The 23,155-nt window shown below is 33.2% G+C and overlaps 1 protein-coding gene across 6 annotated transcripts in view; it reads left to right on the plus strand.

Moving 5' to 3' along the window:
• The window catches only part of CCDC18 (coiled-coil domain containing 18), a 138,160-nt gene that overhangs the window by 9,779 nt on the left and 105,226 nt on the right, over window positions 1-23,155 (plus strand). For 5 of the 6 annotated variants that reach the window (XR_013764582.1, XM_079144534.1, XM_079144533.1 and 2 more), the window contains exons 5-13: window positions 759-920; window positions 4,270-4,376; window positions 5,155-5,283; window positions 6,120-6,216; window positions 9,742-9,863; window positions 13,242-13,533; window positions 15,885-16,009; window positions 17,053-17,210; window positions 22,533-22,753. Coding sequence is in view for 5 of the 6 variants with exons in the window: in XM_079144534.1 (XP_079000660.1) it covers window positions 759-920; window positions 4,270-4,376; window positions 5,155-5,283; window positions 6,120-6,216; window positions 9,742-9,863; window positions 13,242-13,533; window positions 15,885-16,009; window positions 17,053-17,210; window positions 22,533-22,753 (1,413 nt within the window). In the remaining variant the exon portion in view is untranslated. The remainder of the gene's footprint in view (window positions 1-758; window positions 921-4,269; window positions 4,377-5,154; window positions 5,284-6,119; window positions 6,217-9,741; window positions 9,864-13,241; window positions 13,534-15,884; window positions 16,010-17,052; window positions 17,211-22,532; window positions 22,754-23,155) is intronic. The other variant, XM_079144532.1, reaches the window with a different exon arrangement.

Consider the following 23,155-nt stretch of genomic DNA (forward strand, 5'->3'; position numbering starts at 1 on the left):
AAATAAAGGTGTTGTGTCCATCTACAACTAAAAAAATAAAATAAAAAGGGCTGGGGAGGTAGCTCCAGTGGTAAAGCACCTCTAGTTTCAATCCCCAGTGCCACCCCCCAAAAAAATTTTAACCCAAATATTATTTTGAAAACCACAGCTCTCATGAAAATTAAAATATTTGTTAAGAAGAATATATTAAAAATATACAGAATGGGACTGGGATTGTAGCTCCGTGGTAGAGTGCTTGCCCAGCATGTGTGAGACATTGGTTTCGATCCTCAGCACCACATTAAAAATAAATAAAATAAAGGTATTGTGTCATCTATAACTAAAAATTTTTTTTTTAAATACACAGAATAAAGAATATTTTAACCTGTTATTTCTTTTGTTGGTAGGCATTTGGGTTCTTTCTATTTATTGTCTCTTGTGGACAACGTAACTCTGAATATTTGTATTTGTATATCCTTAAGTGCAAAAGTGCAAAAGTTTCTATCAGATTCATACCCAGGAAGATACTGTTGATTTTAGCATGTTCAATTTTATTGGATAATACCAGTCAGTTTAACAAATTTATTCACTGTTTTCCAAGTCATATTTAATGCATACTTCTGTAAGCAGTGGAAGAGAGAGTATTGAGGTCTCAAATATTTTCATTAGTAGTCACTAGATATTTTATCTCCTTTTTGAGCTTTAGATAATTGTGTATCATTATGAATTAGTTATGAATTCCATAACTAATTCAAAATTGCTCTTTTTTTATTTTTCAGGTGTCTTTTTCATCTTCTGCTCCTATGGATCAAGAAATTAAAAGTCTTCGAGAGAAACTTAATAAACTTAGGCAACAAAATGCTTGTTTGGTCACACAGAATCATTCTTTAATGACTAAAATAGAATCAATCCACTTTGAATTAACACAATCAAAAGCAAAAGTATGTAATCTTGAATGATGAATATGCCAACAGAAAATAGATGAAATCATTTTAAGATTTGAATTGAAAAATATTCTTTGTACTGCCTTAATATGTAGCAGTTTTTATTTTGATACTCTATTGACATGTTAAGAAATCAATTTTAGCTGGATGTGATGGTGCATGCCTATAATCGTAGCATCTTGGAAGGCTGAGTCAGAAGGTTCACAAGTTTGAGGCCATCCTCAGCAACTTAGTGAAGCCCTAAGAAACTTAGTTAGACTCTGTCCCAAAATGACATAGGCTGGGGATGTAGCTTAGTGGTAGAGCACTCCTGGGTTCAATCCCAGTATTCCCCCAACACATACCAAAAAAAAAATCAACTTTATATCTGTACTTTTTTTTTTTTTCCCGCGATGCTGGGGATTGAACCCAAGGTCTTATGCTTGCAAGGCTAGCACTCTACTAACTGAGCTATATCCCCAACCTCAATTCTATATCTGAAAATGATGTAGGGAACTGTATAGTTTTTGCATATAGAAAAATCAGCTTAAACTCTTAGGATTACCAGAGTATTCTGTTTCTTATACACAAGAAATATAGTTTATTTATCTTCCTTTTAAAGAGTATGCATTGTCATTGTTGAAATCTAAGGAAGTAGAAGAAAGGAGGGAGAAAGGTCACCTAAGGTTTCTACCATCTAGAAACCATCCTACTGGTTGATTTCATAACTCCAGATCCCTATTGAATATTAAAAAACATAGGTTTTTCCTATGGTTTTTACTTCATGTATGGTTAAAAGTTTTTGTTTTCTTCTTCTTCTTTTTTAAAATTTTTCCTGATGGTGCTGGGAATGAACCAGGGCCTTATGCATATTAGTTAGGCAAGCTCTACCACTGAGCTACACGAGCCTGAGAATCTTCTGATGGATTTACTTAGCTTTTTCATTGATCATTTTTATGGTTGCATTATGTTTTATTGTGTGATTATTCCATAACTTAGTTGATGGTTTTCTTGTTATTTTTATTATATGATTGGTGTTAGAAAAAATAGAAGAACTTGGCTGGGCTCAGTGGTGCATGCTTGTAATCCCAGCAGCTTGAGAGGCTGAGGCAAGAAGATCGTAAGTTCAAAGCCAGCCTCAGTGACCTAGAGAGCGGCTGTCTCAAAATTTTAAAAAAAGGGCTGGGAATGTGGCTCATTGGGTAAGTTCCTCTGAGTTCAATTCCCTGGTTCAAAAAAAAAAAAAAGAAAAAAAAGAACTCAAAATGTCTAAAAATAGAAATATGGAAATTACATATTGCCTGTAAAATGGATTGCAACAAAATCTTTTTTTAAAAAGAAATGAGGTAAATGTATCAGTACTAAGAGGCAAAGTTGTTTGCATTACATAAAAGATTTAGAGATTCAAATGGTGTAGTATATGTAAAGACACTTAGAACAGTATCAGCACTCAAAAACTTACCCAGGCTGTGGAAATAGCTTAATGGTAGAACACTTGCCTTGCGTGCATGAGATTGCTGGGCTCCATCCCTAACTCTTCAAAAACAAACAGGAAACAACAAATCTATTACTTCATATATTTAGTGGTAGAAAAACACTACAGAGTAATATACAAGTACAAAGTTCCCAGTTTTGTTTTTATAAAAAGTGCATATATCTGTTTGTGTTTGTATGTATATAGTTATACATGTGAAATACATAAGGAGAAAAAGGCTGTTGGTAACTTCAGGAGGAACTGAAAGATCAGAATGGAGTTTTCACTATTTTTGTGGTCTATTGGTCTAATCTATCCATTTTATAGTCATTATATATAGTTTTAAGTAGTGGAATTAGGGGAAAGCTTATTTTTCCTTACTACTTAGAAATAAAAATAAATGACAAAATGTGTGTTTTGTTTTGTTTTTTCCCTGCTGAGGGAGAAAATAGTGCAGTAATGAGCACAAAACTTTTTTGGTATTTGGGATTATTTTTAGGTTAGATTTCCAGAGGCAGAATGACCAAATTACAAGGAACGAGGGGTTTTCAGTCATTTCCTACAACCTTTTCAGCATTCTACATTTTTTTGTCCTCGAGGTAAAAAGACCATTTTTCCTCATTTCTTTTGAGGTTTACTTTTTTAGTATATTTCTTTGCCAATTGCGATTTCTGTAATTTGTTCACATTTTCTGTTCATTAAAGATGTTTTAAATTTTCTTCAACTATAATCTCTTTAAACTCATAAATGCTTATAAACTCAAAAGAGATACAGAGGGTTTTTGTTTGTTTCTTTTTTAAACTGGGCATTAAACCAGGGACACTCTTGCCACAGAACTATATACCCAGCCCTTTTTAGTTTTCATTTCGAGACGGTCTTGCTGAACTGCCGAGGCTGGCCTCAAACTTGCAACCCTTCTGCCTCAGCCCCTAGAGTTCTAGGTGTGCACCACCTTGCCCAACTAAATAAAAAGAGTTTATTAACTATTGAACTAATAAGATTTTAACCTTTCTTTTTACAAGGACTTAAACATAACAGTGCTTATTGTTAAGTGGTGAGATAGATAATGGTATTTTACTCCCTCAACATTTTCTAAATTGTGTTTAGGAATGCTGCCTTTTCCAGAGCAGTTCACATGTTTTTTGGTTTGTTTGTGTGTTGTTTGTGTAGTGTGTGTGTGCGTGTGTGTTTTTGGTATAGGGATTGAATTCAGAACCTCTCTATTACTGATTTATATCTATAGCTCTTTTTAATTTTTTTATTTTAGTGCTAGGTATTGATCCTAGGGACACTATATCACTGAGCTACATTCCAGGGGCTTTTTACATTTTATTTTGAGACGGGTCTCACTAAGTAGCCCAGAGTAACCTGGAACTTGAATTCCTCCTGCCTCAGCCTCTTGAATCACTGGGATTATAGGTATAGGTTATCATGCCCAGCTAAAATAATCTTCAAATCATAAAAACTCAATTTTTTTTATAGTTTGATGTTTTATATTTAATATTCTAATTTATCTGAAATTGTCTCCAGATGATATCAGTAGATAAGTCTTCTCCCCACCTCCCCCACAAATAGCTAATCAGTTTTACTGAGATATGGAGCATATTAAGCGTAATGACAGGACTTCACGTACTGAGACTGTTTTGTGATAATGACATGCTCATCATTGATTAAAGAAATAGATAGCATTACATTTGGCCAATGACTAGGGAGTCTTGTTGAACCCCCTTATATGACAGGAAAAAGACTAAGGACCAAATAGATTAGTTTATTTTCTTTCTTTCTTTCTTTCTTTCTTTCTTTCTTTCTTTCTTTCTTTCTTTCTTTCTTTCTTTCTTTTTGATTAGTTTATTTTCTAAGAGAAAGTGCTCTGAAAGTTGTTTTATGTCTTAGGTTTCTGTGCTTGAGTCTGTTCAGCAACAGGCAGCCAATATCCCAATATTAGAAGAACAGATTATAAATTTAGAAGCAGAAGTCAAAGCTCAAGATAAAGTTTTGAGGTAAATATACCTTTTTAGAGCTTTAAGATTTTCATTTCCTACTTCTCTTTGTTATTAAATTTTGTCTCTTCCCCCTACCTCCAATAAATCTATAATGATCCAGTAGTGTCCAGGTATGAACTTGTTGAATCTAATTGTGCTCAATCGTAACTCCTCTTGGCTGCAGGTTACATGTAATGTATAGGGACTGAAAAAGATTAAATCTAAATTGAGGGGTTTATTTACATGCTTTTATTAAATATGAATTAGTTCACTTCTCACTGTATAGTAACACATACTCAGTCCTTCAATAAAGTGCAAGAAATAAACTATAAGAGATCAGGTTCTTTATCATTTGTTTTTCTACCTTGGATAAAATGGAAAATATATGTATATATGTACTCACTAGCATATTATGCTATTTGATTCTCAGAGTGCAGTTCTGGGACTAGCAGTATTAGCATCATGTAGGAACATGTTAGAAATACAGATTCTTGGGACTGGGGTTGTGACTCAATGGTAGAGCACTTGCCTAGCATGTGTGAGGCACTGGGTTTGATTCTCAGCACCACATATAAATAAGTAAAATAAAGGTCCATGGCAACTAAAAAAATATTTAAAAATAAAGTAATAGAACTCCTAATGTTGTATTATTCTTGCATATCTGTGTTAATTACTTCAAGTCTTTATAATGGGGCTGGGGATACAGCTTTGTGATAGAGTGCCTGTCAAGCACACATGAGACCCTGCATCACCCCCCTCAAAAAAAAAACCCAACTTTTAAAAATTTATTTTGTAGAGAGGCAGAAGATAAATTAGAGCAGAGCCAGAAAATGGTGATTGAAAAGGAACACAGTTTGCAAGAGTCCAAAGAGGAATGTATAAAGTTGAAGGTCGACTTACTTGAACAAAGTAAACAAGGAAAAAGGTAAGTATTCAGAAATTGAGGTACTTTCACATGAATCTGTTTATATATGCTAATAGAGAAAAAACTGAAAATGCAGAAAATACAGGAAGTTTCTTAGTGGGAAGAGTTTAGATCCAGAATATAGACTGAGTAATTCACCTCGGATGAGAGGAAGGTCATGCATTTACTTACACTAGAAAGAATGTGATGGGAATAAGTTTAAATATAAAAAATGTTTTAGGTAAGGAGGTTATATTGATTAAGTTCCAGCCTGATGTTTCTCAGTTTAATATGAGAAATATGAGGAAAGGTGAGGGTCAACTTAGAGATGAAATAGTACGGTGAGGCTTAAGCAGTACTTGGTGGTAGTTGGATTTTATTTTTATTGTTGTTTAGAGTTTTATATCTTGTGTTAGTGGAAGTTACTGTTTATTAAAATATTTTTTAAGAAATTTACTTGACTTGTGCAAGTCACAGAATTTATTTGGTAATTTAAATATTTTAACAGTGGAGTAATTCTGTAATACCTCACCATTGAAAATTTACCATCTAACAATCTGTTTCCCTAATCTGTCTTTTCCAGTTTAGGAAGAAATATTGCCAACATACAGGAATTTATGTGTATTTTGGAGTTTATAAGTGTTTTGTATTATACTTTTTTTTTATGTTGATAGGGTATGAAAATGATTATAGTGTAGTCTTCATTCTTCATTTTACAGCTTAAGCCTAATAATCTGTTTTACTATTTTAAAAACTTCTAATTATTCCTTATAATTAAATAAAAATTACTTTTAAACCTAACTATTCAAATATAGAGCATTCTTTACTTATATTCATTATTTCTTTTTAAATTTTAGAGCTGAACGACAAAGGAATGAAGCACTATATAATGCTGAGGAACTGAGTAAAGCTTTCCAACAATATAAAGAAAAAGTGGCTGAAAAATTGGAAAAGGTAAAGAGGCAGTTGCGCAAATTCAATGTTTTATACTATGTCCATATTCTGAAAATAAAGGTAGTTAAAAGCAGAATATGTTTATTTATGGTTAAAGAATAGTACTTTTTAGGATTTTATTCATAATAAAAGCATTTAAATAAAGAATTTTCAAAGTTTATTTATATATTTTTCATTTAACTTCTTTCTTTTGTTTTTTTAATGGGGGTGTTGCTGTGTTGCCTTGGACCTGTGATCTTCCTACCTCAGCCTCCCAAGTAACTAGGATTAGAGGCATGTACCACTGTGTCCAATGAAAGAGAGATTTTTAAAAATATTAATTAAGGATACTATTTAAAACATTTATTGTCAGAAGAAACTTTTTTTTTTTTTAACTTAAGGAGAAAAAAGAGTAGGAACAAAATACAGAGAAGTAATGATGTGAGTCAATAGAGGTTGGAACTAGAGAAATAGAAGCAGGAGATTCATTCCCCTAACCTCCTGAAAATGAAGGCCAAGTAGATTATGTAGCCTTCAACTGGTCTCCTTGACCTACCAGCCCAAGAGGGGCCTATTTCCCCCTGAAGGATGACCCCTTGAACTGATGCCATATAGGAATATAATGACCTCATTACATTTATTTAATATCTTTAAGTAATACTACATGGTAATAAATTCTGTATGGAGGAAAGTCACAAGTTGGATATTCAGATATTGAGCTCAGAACGGTCTAGTAAAGAGGTAGTGATATGGGTCTCTTCCATCTTGGGGTAATAATGAAAACAGGAGCTTGATGATTCTGTTTAAAGAAAGCAGGGGAAAAAAGCTTTAAGAAGGGTAGAGTAAGAAGATTCAGAGTACAGGTAATCATAGGGTGTTCACTTATTAATTAATTATCAAGTTCCTTTTACATGCCAGGTTCTGTGCTAGTGTTTGGGAGGTTCAGTTATACATAACAACATCATGCCAGAGGTCACAATCTAGTAAAATCTGTAGGTATATAAACAAATTCAGTATTTTATAAAGTATAATAAAAATAAAGTGTTAGGTATGGTTGGTGGCATGAAGGGAGATTTAACAAACTGGTGGGCTCAGAAGAGGCTTCATGGAGTAGACAGACATATGAGCTGCTAGGGTATTTCAAAGATGATGGTATGTCATTAAATAGTATTAAGCTGAGGAAATGATAGAATACATATTCCAGGGTATTCATTCACTCTGGTATCACTGTGAATTTGTGTTGGACAGGTGGATACAAGTCAGGGACACTCTGAGAGGCCAGGCAGGAGGTACTTAACATGATGGATATGTGTAGAGAGATATGAGAGCTGTTAATCAATGGGATCTCGTGACCACTTGAATATATTAGAAGCAGACATTAAGAGAAAAGCATAGTATTGTTAGGTTGCTGGTTTGCATCATGAATCAAAATAGTTTGGGAGAAAAGATGAATTCTATTTTGGCATGACTATAGAATATCTAGAAGTAAGAATTTGTGTCTCCAGGTCTTGTCTTAGACATTGAAATCTGAACTAGACCTGCATATTTAAGAACTGATAGTATTTAAGCCTGGCAAAGTGGCACACGCCTGTAATTCCAGCAGCTCAGGAGGCTGAGGCAGGAGAATCTCAAGTTCAGAGTCAGCCTCAACAAAAGCAAGGTGCTAAGCACCTTATCTCTAAATAAAATTCAAAAAAATAGGGCTGGGGATGTGGTTCAGTGGTGTAGTGCCCCTGAGTCCAATCCCTGGTACCCCCGACCCCGCCCCAAAAAATAATTGACAGTATTTAAGTAGTAGAAGCTTGGACATTGACAGAGGAATTTTGTATGGAGTGAGAAGAGAATGAAAAATAGGTAAAAGAGCTTTTGAAATATATTGAGAAGAGGTGATTAAAAAGAAAATTAGCAAAGTCTAATAAGAAAATCCAAAGCAATAGAGCATTTTTAAAAGAAGACAGTCGTCTTCAGTGTCAGATGTTGCAAATTTGTCAAGGATGAAGAATGAGACAGGACTGTATAGAAGGCACAATCTTAGGCGTGGGGAAAGAGGAAGGAAGGTAGTAGATGGTGGTTACAAAGAAATATCATAAGGTAAAGAGCAAATAAGCGGTGGTGTGGGGGGAGGGTGGAAAGATAGAAAGAAGCTGGATTAAGGAAGAGTGTTTTTAGAACTAGGCATACCCTGAACATCTTAGTAGGTTTCATAGGCAGGGGCCATTGGAGTAGAGGGAAATTGAAGACTCTGGAAGTATAGGGAAATGGAAGATGGCAGAAGGGTCTGAAGGACATGAAAGATGATATAGTCCAAAAGCATACATTTTTAATGAAAGAGAGAGTTTTTTGTGCCTTAAAGAAAAAAGTGAATAAAAATAAAAATACAGAAAGAAGTTTTGGGTGGAAGGAAGAAGGAAATTGAAAGATAATGAATAAAAGATCTTTGGTCTCATAAGTTAAGATGTTAAAATGATTTGTATAGCATGAGGAGACTTTGGGTGAGTGCTTCTCTTAATGCAGTTTTGGCAAGGGAAAAATAAAGTTTCAATGGGAATATATATGGCAAGGGAAAAATAAAGTTTCAAAGGGAATATATAAAAAGAGAATAACACAGTAAAAAGTGAGCAATTAATAAAAGGAAGTAAAGAAAAAAGGCCAATCTATTAAAATACTGCCATGGCAGCTAAAGAATAAAAAAGTTTAGAGGAGAAATTATCAACCATATCAGATACTAATAAGGAGGAAGATTTCATTTGGCATTCCTTTGTAATAAAACTGTAAATACCATTTAGCCATATAAAATATTAAGATCTTATTAATACTGAAATCTTAAGTATGAATTAGTTAATTAGATCACTGTTTTGAAAACCTTGGAGAAGGTCCCTGTGGGAATGGACTATCTTAGAAGGATTCTTAATAAGATTATCTGTAGAGGAAGGAATACTTAGCTGAAGAAATATCCTCAGGGGGAGAGAGGAAAACTTTTTTTATACTTTCCTTAATATTATCAATTTCTAACTCTGCTGAGCAAAGCCCTATAGTTAGGTGGATATAACCAAGGGTATCAAAGGAAGTGGACAGATATCCCAATCCTTCACTGCTCTTGCTCCAACCTGGGTGCTTGAATTTTATGTTTTACATTCAGACTTTTATTTCAGTGGGAGTATTTTGTGATTAAACTTTCAAAAAGTATATCTCTGGAACATTTGCACTGACATTAGCCTTTAATAATGTGGGTGCAGCATTTCTGCTTGAGTTGCTTGCTTTGTTTAAATGAGGCCCAGAATACTTATGCTTTTAAGTGACAATGCAATTGCCCATCTATAATAGGCTCTTAAGTAGTTCTGGACAGGTAGTAGTGTTCTCCTTTCTGTCTTTCATTACTCCCAGGAACTTCATTTTGCTTCTTTTCACTATAAGTCTGGAAACTTAAAACATGAAATCACTTAGTCTACTCTCCTGCTTATTTGTGAAATCACTACCTATATTTCTAATTTGAAATAAAACTTATGACCATATAAGTACTTGCACTTAATAATTTTATTGTTTTAGGTTCAAACTGAAGAAGAAATATTAGAGAAAAATCTAGTTAGCTGTGAAAAAGAAAATAAAAGGCTCCAAGAAAAGTGTGGTCTATATAAAAGTGAACTTGAAATTCTGAAAGAGAAATTAAGGTACAGTATTGCAGAAAAAAAGAATTTGTGTGGAGATGGAAAAAGTTGAAATACTTAAACGCCTAAGATTTTATATATTTTAATTATGAACTTAATAATGTAGAAGAATAAGCTTTGTGCCAGAAAACACTTTTGTAGCTATAAAGTTACAATTTTAAATGCAATAAAAGGTATTAATGTTAACATACTTGTAAACGTAGAGCGATGTTGATTAACATGTTTGCCTTGCATATATTTAGATAAAATTAACAATGATTTATAGTATGATCACATTAACTAATAGCTAGTAAAAATGTTAAAAAAAAGAACTTTGTAAATCATGAAGAATAACCTAATTCACTTTCTTGTTATTGTTATGACCTTCTTGTTGTTATCATTGGCTTTTTGTTTTCATTTTTGGCACTGTGGATTGAACCCACAGATGCTCTACCACTGAGCAATGTCCCCAGCCCTTTTTATTTTCTATTTTGAAACAAAGTTTTACTGAGTTGCCCAAAGCAGCCTCAAACTTCCAATCTTTCTGCCTCAGCTTCCCAAGTAACTGGGATTATAGGCATGTACCACCATGCCCAGCAGTCCTCTTGTTTTATAAGTGAAGAAACAGAGGCCCAGAGAGTAACCAGGGTCAAAAAGATCAAGGATGAGAACTGAGATTTTCTGACTCCTGAACACTCTTTGGGATATCATGTTGGCCTCTCAGAATTAATTTACATCATCAGTTCAGAGGTTAATATTAATCAGTCCTTATCACTTCAGACTGTTAGTTTAAGGGTAGTGGTAGCAATCAAAACAATTGCTTTGTCTAATTTTAACATTTTCCTTAAGGTATTATGTGTAGTCTTTTTTGTGTGGTAGAAGAGATAAAGGTTACTTTATGTAACCAGAGTATTTTCTATCACCTGATGCTATTAATTGCAAGATGTACTTTAGGAAAGAAAAATATTGCTAATTGCACTATGACACAATGCTTTATCACTTAAATTTTTATTTTATACTTTAGTATAAAGAATTCTTACACTTAGACCTTTTTTTCCCTCCAGTATTAGGGATCTAGTTCAGGGCCTCACACATGCTAGCCAATACCTTACACTAAGCTGTCTCCTAAACCCCTTAAAGACATTTCTTAAATCATATATTACTTGTATAAAGAGGAAAATACTGTGTAGCATGCTTAGGCCCTGCATTCAGTCCCTAGTACTAAAATTTAAAAAAAAGGAAAATATAAATGAAATACATTGGTTGAAATATTTCTAAAACTTCACACTCAGAGATTGACCATTCAAAGTGTCCACAGTATCTTTCTCCCTTGTGTCATCAAGAGTATTGCTGATATAGTATTTCTTGAAAAAATTCTTGTAAGAACTTTAGGCACCAATGCTGGGCGCTTAAATTGACTTTGCAATTATGTTGAACCAAATTTGGTTCCACTTACTTTTGACTTCATTGTCAGGAGTGTGTGTGTATATATATGTATATACATATATATATACATATATATATACATATGTATATATATATACATATATATACACACACACACACACACACACATAATGATGGTTTCCTTTGCTCTGCAGAAGCTTTTTAGTTTGATGTAATTCCATTTGTCCATTTTTGCTTTTGTTGCCTATGCTTTTGAGGTGTTATTCAAAAAATCTTATGATTTCCAGTGACCTGAAGCATTTCTCCCATGTTTCCTCCTAGTAGTTTCATTGAATTGGGTCTGGGATCAAGTTTCATTGTCCTGCATGTGGACACCCAATTTTTCTAACACTGTTTATTGAATTATTTCTTCTCCAGTTCAAGTCCTTGGTGCCTTTGTTAAAAATTAGTTGATTATAGATGTGTGAATTTGCTTCTAGGCTTTCATTGGTCTATGTATCTGTTGTTATGTATCTGTTGTTATATCAATACCATGTTCTTTTCTTTTGATTACTATAGTTTTGTAGTGTATTTTGAAATCAGATAGTGTAGTGCCTCTTGTTTTGTTCTTTTTGCTCAAAATTGCTTTAGCTATTCAAAATAGCAATAGATTGCTTTTGGTTATTGAGTTTTTTCTGGTTCCATATAAATTTTAGGATTGTTTTCTCTATTATTATGAAGAAAGTCACTGGAAGTTTAATTGGGATTACATTGAATCTGTAGATTGCTTTGGGTAGTGTAAACATTTTAACAATATTGCTTCTTCCAGTCCATGAATACCTTTCATTTTGTGTGTGTGTGTGTGTGTGTGTGTGTGTGTTCTCTTCAATATCATTCTTCAGTATTTTATAATAATTTTCATTGTAGAGATCTTACACTAATTTAGTTAAATTTATTCTTAAGTATCTTTTGGTAGTATTGTAAATGAGATTGCCTTCTTGATTTAGATTTCAGATTGTTCACTGTTGTCATTATAACAATGCTACTTGAGGGCTAGGGTGTAGCTCAGTGGTAGAGTCCTTACCTAGTATGCAGGAGTCCCTGAGTTTGAGCCTTAGCACTCAAAAAACGAAACAAAACATGAAAGGAATAATAATGCTACTGATTCTTGTATGTTGATTTTTATATTCTGCAGTCATGCTAATTCAGTAATTAGTTCTAAAATTTTCTGGTGGAATCTTTGGGATTTTCTGTACATAAGCTCATTTCATTTATAAACAGTGACTTCCTTATTTTTCAAATTTGAACACCCTTATTTCTTTCTCTTGCCTGATTGCTCTGACTAGGAGTTTTAGTACCATGTCGAATGAAAGTAGTAAAAGTGGAAATCCTTTTCTTTGTCCAAATCTTAAAAAGAAAGCCTTTAACTTTTCTTCATTCAGTGTAATGTTAATTGTTGGCTTATTATATATGACCTTTATTGTATTGAGGTATGTTCCATCTACACCTATTTGATAAGCATTTTTATCATGAAGGATGTTGATTTTTATCATATCTGTTGAGATAACCATGTTATTTTTGTTCCTCATTCTATTAATGTGGTATATCATATTTATTGATTTGCTTACATTGAACCATCCTTTCAAGTGGGATGAATCCCACTTGATTGTGGTGAATCATCTTTTAATGTACTGATGTATTCAGTTTGCTAGGGTTTTTGCATCAATGTTTTTGTTTTTCGTTTCAGTTCTGGGCATTGAACCCAGGGGGCATTGTGCCACTAAACTGCATCGTGCAGCCCTTTTTATTTATTTATTTTTTTTTGAGACAGGGACCTTTTTAAGTCGTCAAGGCTGTCCTCAAATTTGTGATTCTTCTGCCTTAGCCTCCCAAGTAACTGGGACAGGTGTTCCCCACTATGCCTGATACTTCAAAATATTTCTATACTGAGTATCTAAATATGATTATTAAAAATGAATGCACATTTTATTTTCATTTCAATTTTTTTCTTCATAGGCAGTTAAAAGAAGAAAACAACAATGGAAAAGAAAAACTAAGGATTATGGCAGTGAAGAATTCAGAAGTCATGGCACAATTGACTGAATCTAGACAAAGTGTTCTGAAGCTAGAAAGTGAGTTAGAAGACAAAGATGAAATACTGAGAGAAAAATTTTCTCTAATGAATGAAAACCGAGAATTAAAGGTTCGTGTTGCAGCACAGAATGAGCGACTAGATTTATGTCAGCAGGAAATTGAAAGTTCAAGAGTAGAACTGAGAAGTTTGGGAAAAATGATATCCCATTTGCCAGTAAGTATATGTGAAAAGAAATGTACTGTACTTGGTTGCTTAATGGAATAGAAAAATTTTACTCAAGTGTTTTATGAGAGGACATCATTTTGGAGTTGCTTTATTGGCTTTTAGTTTTGTTCCTACTTGTCTGTACTTTGGCACAAATTTCTTTTCTGTTTAATTCCCATTTTTGCCTCACACTTACCTTTCTACTCCTCTACCCTTCCTTTTGTATCAGATGCCAAATATAAGAATGGCACATTATTTTTTTAAAAAATAGCTTCATGGAAATGTAATTTATTCTGCAAAATTTACCCCTTTGAAAATTTAGTAAATTTACTAAATTTTAGTTTTCTAATTGCAGTACTGGGCAAATTCCTGCATTGTGGTAATTGTTTTAAGACTTTTAATAAGTTTACTAAAAATCTTACAACAATCACCACAATGCAGTTTTATAAGTTTCTGCCATCCCCCAAAGATCCTTTATGTCCTTTTAGAATTAGTCCTACACCCCTACCACTACCCTTGGGAAACTACTAATAATTTCTGTTTCTATATATTTTTCCTTTATGGACATTTTGATGAATGAAGGCATAACAACATGTGGTCTTTTGCATCTATCAGTATATATTTTTAATATTTTTGAGATTCATTCATATTGTGACATATTAGTATTTCATTTCTATTTTTTGCTGAATAGTATTCCATTTCATCTGTTCACCAGTTGACGAACATTTAGATTATTTCCACTTTTAGGCTATTATGAGTAAAGGTGCTGTGAACATTTTCTTAGAAGTCTTTGTGTGGTCATGTTTTCATTGCTCTTGAATAGATACCCAGGATAATTGCTGGGTCATATGGTAAATTTATGCTGAATTGTTTTCCAAAATGTCTATACTGTTTTACATTTTCATCAGCAGTGTATGAGGGTTCCTTTTTTTCCATATCCTTGTCAATACTTGTTATTGTCTTTTTGCTTACAGCCATCTTAGTGGGTATGAAGTGGTATTACACTGTGGTTTTAATTTTCATTTCCTTGATTGCTAAAATGTTGAGCAACTTTACATGTACTTATGAGAATAGTGTAGAACTGGGCTGGTGTAGAACTCAGTGGTAGAATGCTTGTCGAGCATCTGGGAGGCCCTGTATTGGATATTGATTATTTGCTAAGCTTTTTAATCTAATTTTGCTTTTGGAAGTAGAAAGTAATCATATGCAGATAACTTTCTTTATAAATTAAAGCTCTTGTGTGCTCAGTGTTAAGAATTATTTGATATATGACTGTGCAGTTAGTATGATAATGTATACTTAATGCTATATTTCATGAGGTGCTAAGAATGATATGGTTTGGAAATGTGAATTTTTTAACTCCTAGAGTGTAATTAGCTTAGCATTTGTAATAAAGCTTAACATTTGCAAAATATGGGACATTGTTGTATCAACTTCAGATGTTTTTAGAATAAAGTTTATAGGTAAAACCTCTATATGTACTTTGTCAGCTCCATTCTCCCTCCATGCTCAAAAGTAGCAACTATTCTTTCTTTGGGGGTGAGGTGGGTGGGTACTGACGATAGAACTCGGGGACTCTCGACCACTGAGCCATGTCCCCAGCCCTATTTTGTCTTTTAGAGACAGGGTCTTACTGAGTTGCTTAGCTTCTAGCTTTTTTGCTGAGGCTGGCTTTGATCCTCCTGCCTAACCTTCCTGAGCTGCTGGGATTACAGGAGTGCGCCACTGGACCTGCCCGGCTAAGTAGCAACTATTCTGAAATTCTTTTGTTACCTTCTCTTCCATATTTTAAATGTTGGCACATATAAATTTATATAGAAATACATATTTCTTTTTTTTTTTTTTTTTTGTACTCGGAATTGAACGCTGGGCCCCAAGTTACACTCCTAGTTCTTTTTATGTTTTGTTTGAGACAGGGTTTTGCTAAGTTGCTTAGGGCTTTGCTAAATTGCTGAGTCTTGCCTCAAACTTGTGATCCTCTCACTTCAACCGCCAGAGCTGTTGGTATCACAGGCATGCACCACCATGCCCATACAGTTCTTAATATATTTTTGAAAATACTTTGTGTACCAATGGAATTTGTTTTTTTAACTTGGTATTATGTTATAAAATGTATCCATATTAATTTATATAACACAAGTTTATTTAACTATTATACTTTCCCCTTATCTTAATTATTTATTATAGGTTTTCCATTATCTTAGTTTCCTAATGTATTTGTACATTTTCCTATTGATTAACATTAGGTTGCTTCCATTAAATATCATATAAGTTTTCAAACTTAAGTGTTCTGAGTAAGAAAACAATGGCATCCCACATACGTATCACAATTTATAAACATTTGTTTTTTTAACTTGCAGTTGAAAAGAGAAATACTTGGTTTTAAATCATCCATTTCTAAGCACCAGATGAGTAGTTTGTCAAACAAGGAAGACAATTGCATTGGCTGCTGTGAGGCAAATAAATTGGTGATTTCAGAATTGAGGTATGTTTTTTATATTTCGAAGTTACAGCAAATAGAATGTTTTTGTTGGAAATTACATGAAAGTGTTTAGTTGAGAAAGTTAAAAATATAGAAGGAAAAGTCTAGAGAGTATTATAACAAATACTGATTCCATAGGAGTCATTTCTTCTTAATATTTTGTGATATTTGTTACAAATCTGTTTCTCTAAATAAAAAATAAAACATTACAGGATGGGTAATATCCTGTGGTCCTTACTGCTTGTCTCGTTCTTCTCCTGTATTTCCATTATTATGAATTTGATATGTATTTTTCTGTCCATATTGTGTACATTTATTCTCTTATACACAAATAAAAGTATACTGTTTATATTTGCAATTTTGCTTTTCCATTCATCATTTTTACTTTTTTTAAAAAATTTATTTAGTTTTTGGTACTGGGGATTGAACCCAAGGGTGCTTTACACTGAGCTATATCCCCAGTTCTTTTTGTTTTGTATTTTGAGATAAGGTCTCACTAAGTTGCTTAGAGCCTTGAACTTGGAAGCCTCCTGTCTCAGCCTCCTTAGTTGGTGGTATAAAATCATATACCATCATGCCCGGACATATCATTTTTAAAAATTCATCCATGTTGGGATAGGTAGAGTGATTGATCAGTGAATAGATTTGGGTGGTTAGTTTCATCTTAATAGCTACATAGGATTTTTTTCTAGAATGGTGTCAATTAATTAATTCCTTTATTGATAATTACCTTATTTCTAGTCTTTTTCTATTACAGAATTACAAAGAAAATCCTTATACATGGTTCCTTATTCATATATATGAGAGTTTCTGTAGTATATATTCCTAAAAGTGATATTGCTAGGTTGTAGGGCATCTAGATTTTCAGTTTTACTAGTTTCTATCAAGTTAGAAAGTGGCTATTTATGTACAAAAGTTTCCATATTCTGTCTAAGAGTTAACTACTATCAGAATTTTAAAATTAGGCCAGTTTGAGAGGTGGGAAGTGGTATGAGATATTTTTTGCAAAATTACCCTCACGTTTGAATTCTTTTCTTTTGTGCCAGGATTAAGCTTGCAATAAAAGAGGCAGAGATTCAAAAGCTTCATGCAAATCTGACTGCGAACCAGTTATCTCAGAACATTAATTGTAAAGACAGCCAAGAAAGTGGCAAATTGACTACTTTAGAAACAGAACCTGTTAAACTAGGTGGTAATCAAGTTGGTGAGTTTATTTTATTGACTTATTTTAATAAATGATAATCAGAGTTCCTGGCAATAGTATTTTTATTTTATTCTATTGACTGACTGATATATTGTAGTTCTGGGGATTAAATCCAGGGTTATTCTACCAGTGACCCATGTTCCCAGCCCTTATTTTTAATATTGAGGCAAAGCTTGCTAGGTTGCTGATGCTGGCCTCAAACTGATAATTCTCCTGACTCAGTGTCCTGAGTAGCTGAAATGACAACTGTGTGCCATCAGTCCAGTCAATCTGTTTCTTTAAAATACTATCTTCAAGGTGGGTGTGGTAGCATATGCCTGTCATCCAGCTACTCAGGAGGCTGAGATAGGAGGATTGTAACTTTGAGGCCAACTTCAGCAACTTATGGAGACCCTGTCTCAAAATTTAAAACAGAAAGCCTTGGGATATAGCTCAGTGATAGAGTGCTTGCCTTAGCATGTATGAGGCACTAAGTTCAATTCCCAGTTCCACTGAAAAGGAACAGGAAAGAAACCATTAACAGCTGTTTGGTTTCTATTGTTAAATACACTTGATAAATTGTTATGTGTAGTTATGTGCTGGTAAGACAGCAAAAATTGTTTCAGAACTTTTGGACTTGGCATTATATTTAAAAAATATACATTACTAAAATAAAATTTACATCCAATAAGATGTGCTAATTTTAAATATAAAATTTTTGTAAGTATACCACGTGTTTTTTAACATGATTATGCCCTTGGTACTATTACCACAATCAGAATTCCATCAGAATTCCTTTTATTCCTTCTCACATTACTTATAAAGGCTTTTCTCTTCTCTTTTAATGTTTTTTTGTTGTTGTTGTCATTTGGTTTTGGTACTTGGGATTGAACCCAGGGGTACTTTACCACTGAGCTACATTCCCAGCCCTTTTTATTTTGAGACAGAGTCTTAGTAAGTTGCTTATGACCTTGCCAAGTTGCCTATGCTGACCTTGAACTTATGATCCTCCTCCCTCAGCCTCGTGAATCACTGGGATTACAGGTGTGCACCACTACTCCCAGCTTTATAGACTTTTCTTAAAATTAAAGCCTGTACTAATTTTAGAGCTCTCTTCTTTCCTGATGTAAATATTTAAAGGGATAAACTTCTCTTTAAGCAGTGCGTAGCTATATCCTACTAATTATTATGTATGGTATTTTCATTTTTATTTAGTACAGAATGTTTTATGTATCTCACAATTTTCGTCCCTTTTAGGCTATGTGTGTTTTTATTTTTCAAATATTAGATTTTCCAGATACTTTCATGTTATTCGTGGTGGTTAGAATGTATTCTTTTTTTTTTTTTTTTAGTAAGGAAAATGATAAACTGAACTATTTTTATTTATTTATTTATTTATTTTTTATTGTAAACAAAGGGGATACATGTTGTTTCTGTTTGTACATGGAGTAACAGCATACCATTTGCATAGTCATACATTTACATAGAGTAATGATGTTTGATTCATTCCGTTATTTTTTTCCTTCCCCCCCACCCCTCCTACCTCTCTTTTCCCTCTATACAGTTCCTCCTTCTTCCATTCTTGCCCCCCTCCCACCCCCCATTACGTGTCATCATCCACTTATCAGTGAGTTCATTCGTCTTTTGGATTTTTTAGATTGGCTTATCTCACTTAGCATGATATTTTTCAATTTCATCCATTTGCCTGCAAATGCCATAATTTTATTATTCTTTATGACTGAGTAATATTCCATTGTGCATATATATATATATATATATATATATATATATGTATATATATATATATATATACCACAGTTTCTTTATCCATTCATCAATTGAAGGGCATCTAGGTTGGTTCCACAGTCTGGATATTGTGAATTGAGTAGCTATGAACATTGATGTGGCTGTATCTCTGTAATATGCTATTTTAAGTCCTTTGGGTATAGGCCGAGGAGTGGGATAGCTGGGTCAAATGGTAGGTCCATTCCAAGTTTTCTAAGGAATCTCCACACTGCTTTCCAGAGTGGCTGCACTAATTTGCAGTCCCACCAGCAATGTATGAGTGTACCTTTTTTCCCACATCCTCTCCAACACCTATTGTTGCTTGTATTCTTGATAATCGCCATTCTAATTGGGGTGAGATGGAATCTTAGTGTAGTTTTGATTTGCATTTCTCTTATTACTAAAGATGGTGAACCTTTTTTCATATGTTTGTTGATTGCTTGTAGATCTTCTTCGGTGAAGTGTCTGTTCATTTCCTTAGCCCATTTGTTGATTGGGTTATTTGTATTCTTGGTGTAGAGTTTTTTGAGTTCTTTATAGATTCTAGAAATTAGCGCTCTATCTGAAGTATGAGTGGCAAAGATATTCTCCCACTCTGTAGGCTCTCTCTTCTCATTGCTGATAGTTTCCTTTGCTGAGAGAAACCCAGAATAGCTAAAGCAATCCTTAGCAGGAAAAATGAAACAGGGGGTATTGCAATACCAGAACTTCAACTATCCTACAAAGCAATAGTAACAAAAACAGCATGGTATTGGCACCAAAATAGACAGGTAGATCAATGGTACAGAATAGAGGACACGGACACAAACCCAAATAAATACAATTTTCTCATACTAGACAAAGGTGCCAAAAATATGCAATGGAGAAAAGATAGCCTCTTCAACAAAGGGTGCCAGGAAAACTGGAAATCCATATGCAACAGAATGAAACTAAACCCCTATCTCTCACCCTGCACAAAACTCAACTCACAATGGATCAAGGACCTTGAAATTAGACCAGAGACCCTGCATCTTATAGAAGAAAAAGGAGGTCCAAATCTTCACCTTGTTGGCTTAGGATCAGACTTCCTTAACAGGACTCCCATAGCACAAGAAATAAAAGCAAGAATCAATAACTGGTATAGATTCAAACTAAATAGAATATATTGTTTGATTTTATTTTGTATTTATTTATTTATTTGTTTTTGGTGCTTGGGATTGAACCCAAGGCTGCACGTATGCTAAGCACATGCCTTACCACTGAGCTACACCCTCAGCCCTGATTTTATTTTTTGAAAGTACTTTGAGACTTTGTTTATTGACTGGCATGTGTTCTGTTTTGGTGAATGTTCTAACTGCTGCTGAAAAAAATGTTTATTCTGTGATTGTTGGGTGAAGTATTTTTTTTTAAATATTAACCTTGTGAGGTTGATATTTAACTCTTCTTTATCCCTACTCATCTTCTGTGTATTTGTTCTGTCAGTTACTGAGAGAGTAGCATTGAAATCTTCAGATATGTCTATATGTGTGTTTATCCTTTTAGTTCTGTAATTGTTGCTTCCTGTATTTTGAACACATTATGTACATATATATTTGAGATTGTTGCACCTTCTTATTGAGTAGACCCTTTTGTTATATTAAATGTGTCTTTTATTTCTTAGTAATATTCTTGTAGGAAGGCTGTTTTGTTTGAAATTAATATAGACCTTCCAGTTTTTAAAAATAATCTTTATTTTTTTTTATACTTTGAACCTGTGTCTTTATAGATAAAGTGAGTTTCTCATAGAAAGCATATAATTGGCTCCTGTATTTATATCCATTCAGACAGTTCTTGTATTTTAAATAGAATTTTATTGGGGTGTTTGGATCACTTACAGTTATTATAATACTGGTATTTGAAGGGTTTAATCTACCTTTTTATTTTTTTTTTTTGGTACCAGGGATTGAACTCAGGGGTACTTGACCACTGAGCCATGTCCCCAGCCCTATTTTGTATTTCATTTAAAGACAGGGTCTCACTGAATTGTTTAGCACTTCACTTTTGCTAAGACTGGCTTTGAACTCGTGATTCTCCTGCCTCAGCCTCCTGAGCTGCTGGGTTTACAGGCTTAATCTACCATATTTTAATGTTCTCTTTTATTCATTTTTTACCTTCTTTGGGTTCAAGTATATTTTAGCATTTCATGTCTTATTTCCACTATTGATTCATACACTGTATCTCTTTGTATACTTTTGCTTTTTTTATTGGTTGCCCTAGGGATTAATAAATATCATAATTTATCTTTAAATACAAAGGGCTGTTTAGTATCGAAGTGACATAAAATTATATATCTAAGTGATTAGAGAGAATGAGAAGAGAATGATGTGATTGGCAGAGGAAATGGTAATTATTATAGGTGGTTATAAATATGTGTCATATATTCTCTAACATTTAAGAATAGAGTCAATGATATGGATAGCTTAGAAAGTAAAATATTGGGATATGGAGAATTGATGGAAAATTTCTACTTATCCAACCCAGGAGGGCAAAGTGCATCTCTCCTTGTTTCCATGTGTGTATTCTCATGTAATCACCTACATTTTGATTTTTTAAAGTGCTCCTGAAAATTCAGGTACTGTGGAGTAGGAGAAGATACAGTGTTATAGTGGAGAAAAGACTAGTCAGAAAACTACCTCTGATAAGCCTCAGTAGTTTTTAAAATTTCAGTATATTTTCTTCAGGTAGTTTGTAGGTAAGGAGGATAGGTCTGGAAAGGGTTCACTGTGTGTAACTTTTGAACCTACATCTACATATAGAACATAAAAATGTTCTTACTGGTTGGATCCAGTGGCATATACCTATAATCCTGTGACCTGGGAGACTGAGGCAGAAGGAGGGCAAGTTTGAGGCCAACCTCAGCAATTTAGCAAGACCCTGTCTCAAAATAAAAAAATAAAAAGCACTCAATGGTAAAGTACCCCTGGGTTCAATCCACAGTGAGCCTTAAAAAAAAAAAAATCTCAATAATCTCAATTGTCCAAGTAAATTTTATGATTATCTTCAGTTTAAGGAAAAAAACAACTTTAAAAAAAGTAAACCAATTTATAATGATTTCTATTAAAAATAGAATCTTAAAAAGTGGGAAGCACTCTTAACTTTCTGGTATAAGGTATAATCTTTAGCTACCTAGTAAAATAAATGATTCAGAAGAACTTTTTGCTCATTGTTATATATTTAATTTAGAATATATATTTATAATCAAATATAAATTAAATTATATTAATAATTAATTTATATTAATTATATTAATATAATTAATTTATAAATTAATTATATTAATATAAATTAATTTATATTAATTTATATTAATATAATTAATTTATATTAATTTATATTAATTAATTAATATTAATATAAATTAATTTATATTAATGATATTAAATTAAATTATATATTTAATTTACCATTTCCTTATTGCTTGTCTCTTTTTATTCTTTAGATCAGATACTAAACTTTATGATTAAATATTTCAACTATTTATATTGATTTTTGTACTTAAAGTTCTATTCAGAAAATTTTTCCTTTTGTATTTACCAACAGAAAGTATAAAAGACCGCAATCAACATACTGTGAACAAGCAATATGAAAGAGAGAGGCAAAGACTTGCTACTGGAATAGAAGAACTACGGACTAAGCTAATGCAAATAGAAGCTGAGAATTCTGATCTGAAGGTTAACATGGCTCACAGAACTAGTCAATTCCAACTGATTCAAGAGGAGCTTCTAGAGAAAGCTTCAAACTCTAGCAAACTAGAAAGCGAAGTAAGCTTGAAATTAGCTGGCATATGTACTAAATTTTAAGATAGAGAATATCTTGCAGGGTTTTGTAACAATTTAAGTCTAGATTTATAAATTTTGCAAATTGGTACCACATAAGATATGTATTGAAAATTGAACCCAGAGGTACTTTAACACTGAGCTACATCCCTAGCCCTTTTTATTTTTATTTTGAAATAGTCTTGCTAAGTTGCTAAGGCTGGCCTTGAACCTGCAATTCTACTGCCTCACTCTCCTGAGTCCTCCTCAATCATGCCTCCTAATTTTAGGCATGTACCATTGTGCCAAGCTATAAATTCTTTAAAAAATTATATTAGGAAACATGTTGCTTTAACTTATGTTAAAGTAGGAGCATGCTCCCTAGTGATTAAAAGGTCTCAAATTTGC

The sequence above is a fragment of the Sciurus vulgaris genome (assembly GCF_902686455.1).
Source record: "Sciurus vulgaris genome assembly, chromosome: 1".
Classification (NCBI taxonomy): domain Eukaryota; kingdom Metazoa; phylum Chordata; class Mammalia; order Rodentia; family Sciuridae; genus Sciurus; species Sciurus vulgaris.